The sequence below is a fragment of the Solanum stenotomum genome, unplaced genomic scaffold, assembly GCF_019186545.1.
Source record: "Solanum stenotomum isolate F172 unplaced genomic scaffold, ASM1918654v1 scaffold469, whole genome shotgun sequence".
NCBI classification, from domain to species: domain Eukaryota; kingdom Viridiplantae; phylum Streptophyta; class Magnoliopsida; order Solanales; family Solanaceae; genus Solanum; species Solanum stenotomum.
Genome location: NW_026035352.1, coordinates 27,689 through 40,040, shown reverse-complemented (window position 1 = coordinate 40,040; position 12,352 = coordinate 27,689). Strand labels below are relative to the sequence as shown.

The window sequence follows — 12,352 nt, the reverse complement described above, 5'->3', positions numbered from 1 at the left end:
AAATTCTTATTCAAGAAAATGAAAAAGGTTTTATCCTTGTTAAGAAAAGAATGTTTATCCTTATTCAAAAATATAAAAAAAATAGTTTTTACTTCACATTTCAATTAATTTTAGAATGAAAAAAAAAGGATAAATAATTTTTTAGAACATAGAAAAGTGTCATATCACTTTTTTAAGAAGAGAAAATTCAAGAATGACCAAACTGAAAAGCAAAGTAAAATTACAACTAAATTTGGACTTTAAATTACCCCTTTTTTCCTGCTTGCCAATGGTTCTCACTTCTCGGTACTAGATTGTTTTCTGAAGGAGAGATAACTCTAACCTTTCACCTAGGAAATCAATTAACAATTAAAAGCAAAGTGAATTAGGAAATCAATTAACAATCATAAAAATTCTTGATGAATGATAAAAAATTCTTTATATTGATTTTGTTTTTGTAAAGGAATTAATGCATATTCATTTCTTCCGGTTGTCACTCGATCAAATTTTCAAAATCATGCCAAAGTATGCACGTCTTGGTTCTTAAGTTGTGATGACTTCAACCTTTCATCCAATATTCATGCTATTTGAACAAATCAATCTTTAAAACTTCACAGTCATGTTGCAGAACTCGTGTTCCTATTCACAATTTTAATTTTACCTTCAAATTGGCAAAAAGAGAGGTAAATTGAAAACTTGTAACGCAGGAGATGATACCTTGCACACAATAGTGTAACATCCGGCAATTTGAAATAGCTATGAAGAAGCTTAGAATTGGAAATAGTCATTTTTGGAAAGAACTAAAAATCTGGAAAATTTGGTTAAGACTGGGAAAAAGTGAGTTTTTGGTCAACTTTGAACAGTCATTACTCCTAGCTCAGGATGATTTAGGTGTAGTTCCAGTTATGTTTGCGAAGCTCGTGGAATGATCTTTCTAATGCCGCCGAGTTTACATGATTCCGAGTTCGTATGAGTGAGTTATGCCCTTTGGAAGTTGGGCTGTTGGCAGGGCAGTTAGCCCGAAATTGTAATGGTATTTTGGTCTTTTCCCTAAATTATTCTTTTGGTTATTTAAAGGGTCGAAGCTGATTTTTAGATCAGTTTTTCCCTTTTTAAAAGAGTGAGAGTGAGAGTGAGGGTTAGGGTTCTTGAGAGAAGAGGAGAAGAAGAGGAGAAGGAGAAGAAGAAGCAAGGTTCGTAGAGATCGTCGTGGATTTCGTCGGGGGTGATCCCTATTAAGGTATGTGAGATTATAGTGTTGGGTTGACTCATTCCCCCACACGCCAAACTCTTTTTAATTTCGAGAAAAGATTGGCTGTGTTGTTGAAGTTTGTGGTTGTGTTGTTGAAGTTTCTTGTTGGTTTGGTGCATGTTCCCGGATGGAATTCTGAGTTGAATCTATTGTATATTGAGGGTTTTAATGATTCTAAGTGATTTGGGAAAAAAAAACCATTCGATTTTAGGCGAAATAGGGTGAGAAAACGAGAAAATAAACTTGCTGAAATTTCTGGGTTGGGGGCCTGGCGCGATGTGCCTGCCAGAGCGCCCCAAACCCACATCTGAAGTTTAGGGGCTGGCGCCCCGCGCCACTGATACGCTCAAATTACACCTCCTTTCAGAAGCATAAGCGATCGTTATCAAGTAAAGAACCCAACTTGTAGGTTGGGATCGATCCCACGAGGAAAATGGTTTAGACTTTACTTTTAACCGACAATTATATTCGATTAGTCAAATTATTTTCAGAAACAAGTAATAAAAAGGGGGGTTGTGCTTGTGTGAAACAAATAGTAATACGAAATATTATAATCAATAATTAAACTCAACTTTGGTTGTTATCAAGATAAGAGAAATAACTAGGGTATACGTGGTCCCCATAATCTCATAACGCAGTAATCCTAGTAATAACAATCCTTTTCTAGTGTATTGCATGCAAAGTGATAAGTTAGGTATCTCTAAATCCTTGGTCCGGCATCTAGAGAATTTCACCCCGCACCTTGGTCCGGCTACGTGTGTATAATTTACTAACCCTTACCTTTACCTCATATTAGACATCATAATCGATGTTTGGCTTAGTTATTACTTCGCACCAATCGACACTAGCCTATTAGATAGTATCACACTAAATCTATGTTGATAATTCTTTTCTTGTTAATTACCTCCTTGGTCCGGCAAGTAGTAACAAGGCGAGTTCTAACGTTGGCCACCGTTAAAAAGACTTCTAAACGAAAGAATTATCAATGCATGCAAAATACTAGTCAAGAATTGCTTATTAACTATTCATATTTTGTTAATTGATCATGGTTCCCACAACCCTAGTTGTGGATTTAGTTACTCATATTAGCAAGAACACAATTCATAATTGTAGATGGAGAAATCATGAACTTACGTAAAGAGAATAATAAACCCAGAGAATTAACTTGAATTGCAAAGCCAAAATCTTCAAAACGAACTTGGGAAATCAATAATTGCTAGGGTTGCAAATTAATCTCCAAAGTTAAAAAGCAAAAATAGAATAATAGTGTCTAACCCCTAAAAACGAGGTTTACATGTCCTATTTATAGAAAAACAAATCCTAAATAAAAAAAAGGAAACAAATTAAGGAAAGTTTTGTTCAGGTACGCGTCTTTGATCCACGAGACTGACTTACGGACTGTCGATGGATCTACGGTCCGTAAGTCCCTTCCGTCACTCGGGACTTAGAAAATATATCAGCATCCAACAATCAGCTTCTCTGAAGCAAACGACGGACTAGCAGCACGGACCGTAGATCGATCTACGGTCCGTCAATCCTTTCCATAGCTCCATACTTAGAATCTTCAAAAATCAGGTACTAGAACCCTCGCAGTCTCAATCTACGGATCAACAGTACGGTCCGTAGATCAATCTACGGACTGTCAATAGGCACCGTGGTTCCACACTTGGTCAGATTTCCCTGATTTGTCCTTAACACTTGCCTGCTGATCTACGGTCATAACCTACGGACCGTGAATATACCTACTGTCCGTAGATGGCCTCCGTGGATGCCTTTTTCTGCATTTCCTTCAGTTGTCTCTAAATTTCCGCGCCTGAACACCTTTCCTGCAAAACATGATAAAACACATAAAAACCAATATAAAAAGGCCCTAGACACACACAACTTGTAAGTGAAATGTATTAGAAATACCGTAAACTCACGGTATATCAGCCACCCATAGCGCCAGGGTCACCTGCCCCATCCAGTTTGTCGTCGGTTGCCCCTTTTGAGTTCATTTAAAGTTCACCTTCACTTCTTTTCGATTCTAACTACTCTAAGCTACTTCTAAACACCTAAAAGTCATTCCTAACATGATCATAATCTTGAATTCATAATTCAAATTCAAGGTAGAGTTGAGAGTTATGTTTTGAGAATTCTTTCGAATAGTCTAAGAAAATCCCTTTGAGTCTTTTTGAGGAGTCTTCTACAATTTCTAGTAACTTGCTTCAAGACTCGAGCAAGTAAGTAAGAGAACGAGAAGTGTCGTATACATGAGTTCCATGTAGCTTGTACACCTTCGAGTCAAGTCGTTATGCCCATAATTTGACATGAACCATATTTTAAGAAGTCTTTTACAAATGTTTAAACCTTGTTTTAAGACTTAAGCTTAGAAATTAAGCAAGTCAAAGAAAGTCTTTAAAGTTTTTCAAGAGTTTTTATTGAGCGTTTTAACTTCATTTTAAGGCTCAAGTTCCAAGTTAAGTATAGAGTTCCAAGTTAAGTATAGAGTTTCCAGTTAAGTAAAGAGTATAGAGTTTCAAGTTAAGTAAAGAGTATAGAGTTTCGAGTTAAGCCAAGAGTAAAGAGTCCAGTTCATTTCTCAAAAGTTATTAGGGAACTAAGTATTCCCAAAGAAGTTTATAAATGTTTTCACATTTAAGATGAGAGGAAACGGAGATTTCCAAAAGAGTTTTGAGAAGTTTGAGCGCTATCTCTTTTTGAGAAAAGATGAGTTGTGCGAAAGAGTTTCTAAAACATGATTAGTATAACAAATCGAGTATGTCATCAATGTTTAAACAGTATGGTCTCTAGATATACCATCAATGTTTAAGCAGTATGAATATCCCGAGTCATCAATGATCATATTAAAATATGGTTTTGAGATGTTCTTTTTAGAAAGAGTTTCAAGAGCCTTTGGGCTAAGTTTTGAGTAATTATCTCAACTAAAGCAAGATGTGTTTAAAACACTAATGAGCTAAAGTATTTTTGGGAGTAGTCTTGAGCACCGAGTTGGGGACACGAGTTCATATTAACTCAACTCTCCATAAGAACCATGTAGCCAAACATGGGATTTCTCGGGTCATACTTTTAAGATGATCACGAAAGTTAAGCTAATAGATCCACTAAGTTAAAGAGTCCTATATGAGGGCAAAGCATAGGACAGTTCTGGCAGCGTGGACAAGGCGATGTATCACCACTTTGACATGTAGTGGTGGCTGTCGGTTAGAGAACTCCCACAGTAGAAATTACATGGTTCCTTGAGGGGTTCTACTTAGTATAGATGGGGTTATGGGACTTCATTCATGCATTGCACAAGTAGACTTTGAGAGGAAGCATGGTATTTTCATGATATTATAAATATGATTTTGACGTCATGTTTTAAATAGTTTTGCAAGCTTTATATATATTGCATGTGTCTTATTGCCTTATATTGAGTTCAGTTATTCATGAGTTGAACAGAGCCAAGTAAGTTCTTTTTTTGTATCTCTTTCAAGCTTAAGTTGTTGTTTAGCGGTCCAGCTCGCATACTCGTACATTCCATGTACTGATGCCAGTTGGCCTGCATCTTATTATGATGCAGACGCAGGTACCCAGGATCAGCATCCAGCACACTGTTGATCCAGCTGAGCACTCCAGAGTCAGTGGTGAGCCTTCTTGCCTTCCGGAGGACTCTGCTATTTTGTGTTCCTAGTTTTGTTTTATTAGGATGTTGCGGGGTCTGTCCCAACATCCATCTCAGTGTTATAGAGGCTTCATAGACAGCCAATTAGTTAGTATTGAGTCTCTCATCTATGTATATATGTAATATTCTATTTTGAGACTCGAGTTGCCTTTTTGGCCAGATTTTATCAGTTGAGTTGTTTTATGACCTCTCTTTGTATTGAGTTATTTTGTTGAGTTAGGTTTCCGCTGAGTTAAGAAAGCCAGGCCAAGGGTTCGCTTGGGGCCAACAATGGTCTCCGAGTGCCGATCCCGCCTAGGGTGTAGGCTCGGGGCGTGACAAATAGCTATGTCGACAAAATAGCAATTGAAAATTACAGTGTGTTTACCCTGAAAAGGAGAGAAAATAAGAGCACATCACACATGAGTTATTTAATAAAGAGTACATACTGTATTTATTGAAAGAAAATAGTCATGGATCATGAGTAAATTCCAACTTTTCAGTATAAGTACTCACATATACATCATTTGTAAATGATGAATTGAAGACTTGTTGTAAGGGATGAGAATTGGAGAAAGAACAGGAAGAAAGGAGGTGTTTTTTAGTACACAAAGGACTCGGTTGTTGAGTTTTGTTAAACTGAAAACATTAGCGGCTTTTGGGTTTATTTGACGGATCAGATGTCTAATATAATAATAATTAACAATTAAAGTCATTAAGAAGTAGAAAATGATAAGTTGTAACATCGATCTAACCATGTATTTTTTTCTATTTTAATTGTAATTATTGATTTTATTTTAAATGATTTTAATTAAAAAATAAGTGAAGGGCATTTTCATAATTCAACTATGAACTTAAAATCTTCCCACTTATAATAATATATGATGATTTTGTGATGCTCTTTGAGCAAATAATTTTTTTGCGAGATATAAGTTTATATTTTCGTATGATAATATTCTATAAGTAATTATGTCTTAGCACCCTTAAAGAGTGTATGTATGTATGCCAAGTATAAGTTCGATTGCTAAGGATAAAATTAAAAAACCAATCCATTTGAAGGTCAAATCGTGTCAGCTCTTCTTATTATAATTGCCATTTTTAGTTGATTGATTAGCTCTTGTGAAAAATTGGTCCAATAATTTAATTTTTCTTGACCTATTTTTTAAGAATTACAACACATTATCCTACAACAAATGACTCTTCTTATAGTACTGTTTGCTCCTCTTCACAATTTTACAAGCAGCAAACAAATATAATCATATCAATAAACCAAGATATAAATGTTACAGTAGAATTTCTTGATATTATCGAAATAAAATAAAAAATTACAATAAAAAAATCATAAGTTTGTGTATTGACAGTGATGAATTTTTGGCATCATCAGTAGGTAATAATTGAACAAATTATTTTAACGACATTGTATTTTAATAAAGGGAAGAAGGTCAAATATATCTCCGAACTTTCAAAAATGATATATATATATCCTTTGTTATACTTTTGGATCATACATACCCTTACCGTCATAATTTTGGATCATATATACCGTTTGTTCAAACGAAAAAACACATGGCATGATCTCAAACATTTGCCCTATTTTATTTTATTTTATTTTTTATCCAAAACTTAATATCTCTCTTCTCTTTCTCTCTCCAAGTTCATATTCTGTTTTTTCCTCTCTCTCATCGGGCGGCAACATCGCTGTATCGCCGGAAAATTCTCTCAATCTTCGACACATTTCACATTTTTATATATAATTTTTATTGATCTCTCATCCAAGGAAAGAAAATTAAATAATCAGTTAGGACTCATATCTATTTCTTAGCCAAAGATCGAACTTTTGGTTGATTTGTTTTCCTAAAGTGGTTGAGATTTAGGGTTTATGGTGCTATTTTGGAAAACACTTTCTGGAAGATCTAATTGCTTAAGTTTTGATTACATTTGTGAAGGATCAAATTCCGTTCTCTGTTCTCTTGGTGCTTAGATTTGAGTAGTTTGATCCGCTCACTTTTTTCATTTTTGAATTGTGAGTGTTGAATTTTTCTCAAACATATTTTGGTGTACAAAGCTTGAAATTGCAGATCTGCAGAGCTTGAAATTGCAGACTTTCACCATTGATCTGAGATTTATGGGAGGGGGAGTGATGGAAATCTAGAGAGCTTGAAATTAAATCGGTGTTGAATTATTGACATCAAAATTTGGGAAGAATCTTGCCAATAGTGATTAATAGGAAATGGGTGTTGATCAAGCTATGGAGATGGGTGTTGGATCGCTGTTGAAATTAGATGTATTGATAATGGAGATCTATTAGAAATCAGCCAAGTGAATGAATGGATTAAAAAGAAATAAATTTTGGATAAAAAATAAAAATAAAATAGGGCAAATATTTGAGATCATGCTACGTGTTTTTCCATTTAATCAAAGGGTATATATGATCTAAAATTATGACGGTAAGGATATGTATGACCCAAAAGTATAACGAAGGATATATACGTATCGTTTTTGAAAGTTCGGGGTATATACATTTTTCCTTTAATAAAATAAGACCATATTCATAAAAAAAAAAATGATTTCAAATATATTATTTTAACTCACCTCGGGTTATAGTTTAGGCCTCAATTGTTTGCTGTTAATAAAGGTCTGAATTATTTAGTGCATTTATTTTTGAATAAGTCATTTGATCATTAAAGTATTGAGCGGAGGCTTAATATATTACTAATTAGAAATGGCTAGTTGATTTCTAATAGTTACTTATAATATGGTAGTTGACTTTCCAGCTTTATTATAAAATGGCTAGTTTTATGCAATAAAAGCAGCATCTGTAATGATAGTGCTGTCCAACTCCTTAATTAATGCTACAATTTGGTACTAGTGAAATCTTCTAATTGTTTAGTGTTTTGTAAACCATTTGACGAGCTCAGTTGATATAGTGATATTCTTGTAAATCAAATCTCTTCATTCACAAATCGAATCGGAGATGGCTGTTTATGCTGCTGCAACTTCTCTGATGGGAACAATGCACCTGATTTCGCAATCCAGCTTAGACTTTCAGGAAAGTAACAAAGAATGTTCGAAATCACTCTACGAGAAGGTTGGTTCTCTGTTAGAGTTTCTTGACAATCCTGATAATGAACTGATGAAGGATCTGCAGAAAAAGGTCAAAGATCTAGCAAATGAAGTAGAAGATGAAGTCGAATCACAAGTAGTGCGGATTATGGAGAAGGATGAACATATTCAAACAGAGGCAAATGAGAGGCTTCGTAAGATCTTGGAACAAGCTATAGAAGACATCGAGTCAGTGAAGGGAGAGCTCAGCAAGCCGAGGAACAAAAATAACAATTTGCTAGCTGGAAATTGTTTGCTTGATGGTCCTACTTCACCACGATCGCCTGTTTCAACCCTTGAGAACGACATGGTGGGGCACATCAATGAACAAGCGAACATGCGGTGTCAGCTTACCAGGCACTCATCTCAACTGGAAGTCATCTCCATTGCTGGGATGGGAGGCATAGGCAAGTCAACATTTGCCAAAAAGATGTTTTCCGATCCCTCAATTGTGGGATTCTTCGATGTTCGTAGATGGATTACTGTGTCCAAGGACTACAGCTTAAGAAAGATGCTCATATCCCTCCTTCAAGACACTATTGGCGTGAATGAAGAGCTTGATAAGAAACCCGATGATGAACTAGCTGATTGCTTGCAGAAAAGTCTCAAGGGAAGAAGGTATTTGATTGTTGTGGATGACATATGGAGCATAGAAGCCTGGGAAGATATCAGACAATGGTTTCCAAAAAACAACAATGGAAGCCGAATTCTGTTGACTACTCGGAATACGGAGGTTGCTCGAGATGCTAGCTCTCCTAAGAATCTTTTTCCAATGCGTTTCCTAGATCCAGAAGAAAGTTGGAATTTGTTTTGCCAAAGGGCGTTTGGCAAAAGTTATTGTCCAGCTGAATTTGAGAATGTCGGAAAAGTAATTGTAGGAAATTGCAACGGATTACCACTAATGATTTCTGTGACTGCAGGGTCTCTTTCTAGCGAGAAGATGCTGCGCAAGTGGCATGAAGTAGCTCGAAGTGTAAGCTCATTAGTAAACCTTGATGATTATCAACGTTGCTCAGGAGTGCTCGCTTTGAGCTACAATCATCTTCCTTCCCACTTGAAAGCTTGCTTTCTGTATTTCGGAGTTTTCAAAAAAGCTAGTGAAATTTCTGTGGAAAATTTGATTAGATTATGGATGGCAGAAGGACTCTGTAATCTGAGGGGGATTGGGGAATTGGAAAAACAAGCTTCTAGTCTACTACATGATCTTATTGATAGAAGTTTAATTGTTATTTGCAAGCATAGTTTGGATGGCAAAATCAAGACATGTAGGATTCATGATCTTCTCCATGATTTATGCTTGAGAGAATCGGTAAGTGAGAATCTTTTGTATGTTTCAAATCCCCCAACCAATGTTCCTCAACATCATCGGTGGGTTTCATTTCATCAAGAGCCGAGGCAAGTTTTTTGTTATCTTCCCTTCCCTGCTTATGCTAAAACACGTTCTCTTCATTTTCTTGCGGTAAAACCGTACAGATCTGAATTTGAATTAGGATTAGACCGTTTCAAACTTCTTAGAGTATTGGACTTGCTGGGATCAGGCGTGTGGCATTTACCTAACGGATTATCAAACCTAGTTTTCTTGAGGTATTTGAGGGCTGAGTTCATCAGTGGATATCTACCAATTTATAAACTTCAGAATTTACAATATCTTAGTTTTCGTAATGTTTATAAGTATAAACCCGTTGATCTTTACTTACCAAATGGAACCTGGAAAATGTCTCAATTGAGGCATATCGACTCTGCAATTTTTTATTTGTGTTCTCCTCCAAAGGTATCTGGCAATAAGTACCGGGTTTTGGAAAACTTGCAAAGTGTTCATGGGTTGAGACCTGATTGTTGCACAAAAGAAATGTTTGAAGGGATTAAAAAGGTGAAAAAATTGGGGATTTGTGGCGAGAGTAAACACTTCGATGAATCGCCCAATTGCCTAGATAATCTTATATTTTTACCTGAGCTAGAAGCACTTAGAATCTCATTATACCACCGTTCCAGAAGTGATTTCCGTCATAGGCATCCAGTTCCATGTGTGAGTTCTTTCCCACCGAATCTCAAGAAGCTGACACTTCAAGGAACTCGTCTATTATCGTCGCCACTGACAGTCATTAGCGAGTTGCCCGAACTCGAGGTGCTCAAATTGAAGGCAATAAAGTTGTCTGGAAATGAACTTGAAGAAACTGACTGGGAAGTATCAGAAAAGGGATTTCCTAAACTGAAATTCTTGCTCATAGAGAAGAAGGGTCTTAAAAACTGGACGGCCGCCGACGATTCTTTCCCATGCCTTGAGCGCGTAATTATCAAAAACTGTCCTTCCTTACAAGAGATCCCTGGAGGGTTTGCAGATAGTATGACACTGCAGCGAATTGAGTTATGGGGATGTACTTCTTCCCTTGTGACGTTTGCTACGAATATCCAAGAAGAGCAAGAGAGTTTTGGAAACAACATACTTAAAGTTTATGCCTATGACAGAATTAGAGGTAAGTGGAATGATTCTTCAACATCCATTATATGTTTTACCAGTAATTAATTGACCTGATGACTTTGATTCAAAATTTTATGTGCATAACTACTAGTATATCTTTTGATTGTAATAAGATAGGTAAAATTGAATATTTCATANGGGGGGGAGAGGTGGGGGGGGGGGGGGGGGGGGGGGGGGGGGGGATGGAATACATCTCTCCTACATCTTCAGAGGCCTAGTTTAGTCCATTATATTGTTGGGACATTTGGTTATAGAAATTTGTTTGGAAATGAAGACACTTTCGAAAGAGTAGCATGCCAATTATTGCAAAAAAAATGTGCCCTTACATCTATGATAAGCGTACTGGGGAGATGTGATTAGACAGAACATGGTGCAGCTTCAGCTTATCGAGGACATGGCCTTAAATCGGAGGGTGTAGAAGTCATGGATTAGGGTAGAAGGTTAGTAGGTAGTGTAGTGTTCTCTTGCTTCGGAAGGGTTTAGGCTTAGTGGTGTACGGTGTCTGTCGTAGTATTTGTTTTATTCTTGTAATGTCTTGCTTTTGCTTTCTATCACCATCTGTTTTTGTTATGGTGTTTCAATTATTGCATTATTTTGTTCTTATGTTTTCTTCCGTATTAGTTGTTTCACTGTCTATTTTATACGTACTTTGATTTGTTGTACTCGAGTCGAGAGTCTTCCAGAAACAGCCTCTCTACCTCCACGAGGTAGTGGTAAGGTATGTGTACACTCTACCCTCCCCAGACTCCACTCGTAGAATTTGATCACTAAGTATATATATAAATATTGTTGTTGTTACATATATGATCAGCAGGGTAACGTTTTCAACAATGGTTTAGATATGCTCTTCAATAACGTTTTTAACAATGGTTGAAGCTAGCTAGATATGTTAAATCTCTTAAAAATATGTGCAGAAGTATAGATATGTCCTACCGAGGAAGATGCAAAGGAAGAAGTAAAGCTGGTTTCCTCAAGGAATTTGCAGATCATTTAAATATGAAGAAGTAAACATGTTTGGTTGAACGCCCTTACTATATCCATCAAAAATAAGTCTCCATCGGAACATGTTTGGTTGAAAGCCATTCAATATTTACTATATCCATCAAAAATAAGTTTCAACTTCATCTATACCGTGTAAGTCTCCATCGGAACATGTTTGGTTGAACGCCCTTACTTTGGCATAGCCCCTGGTGGGATTACACTGGATTGTTATTGTTGTTCTTGTTCTTGTATCTCATAAAATGGGGTTGATTTTATCATCAATACTCAAACTAGAATATGTAATAGTTCATTTGTACTTTTACCCCTATTTTGTGATGTTCTTTGAGCAAATAATTTTTTTGTGAGATACAAGTTTATATTTTCATATGATAATATTCTACAAGTAATTATGTCTTTATACTCTTAAAGTACGTATGTAAGCTAAGTATAAGTTTGATTGCTAAGGATAAAATTAAAAGACGAACGGAAAATGGTGTTATTTCTTCTCATTAATTACCATTTTTAGTTGATTCATTAGCTCTTGTGAAAAAATGGTCCAGTAATTTGATTTTTCTTGACCTATTTTTTTTTAAAACTACAACACATTATCCTACAACAAATGAACCAAAATTTTCTATCTTTTATCTTGTTTTTATGTCACTTTCAAATGTTATTACAAGATCATATTTATAAAAATAAAAAATGATTTCAAATGTATTATTATAACTCGCCTCGGGTTATAGTTTATGCCTCAATTGTTTGCCGTTAATAAACTGAATTGGTTTAGATCTTAGGTTATTAAGTGCATTTGTTTTGAATAAGTTATCATTGAAGTATTGAGCGAAGACTTAATATTATTAAGAACTATTTCTGTGTGAATAATTTTCATATCACTCTATTCATAATTACTAACCAC

General features: G+C 35.7%; 1 protein-coding gene across 2 annotated transcripts in view; it reads left to right on the top strand.

Annotated features, from left to right (window-relative positions):
• Nucleotides 1-11,466, top strand: part of LOC125852730 (putative late blight resistance protein homolog R1A-10) — a 69,080-nt gene extending 57,614 nt beyond the window's left edge. The window contains exons 2-3 of one of the 2 annotated variants that reach the window (XM_049532430.1): nt 9,847-10,450; nt 11,370-11,466. In XM_049532430.1, coding sequence (XP_049388387.1) covers nt 9,847-10,450; nt 11,370-11,377 — 612 coding nt within the window. In that variant the 3' untranslated portion in view covers nt 11,378-11,466. Of the gene's footprint in view, nt 1-7,962; nt 10,451-11,369 lie in introns of both variants that reach the window. The other variant, XM_049532431.1, reaches the window with a different exon arrangement.
• Nucleotides 11,467-12,352: the final 886 nt, after the last annotated feature.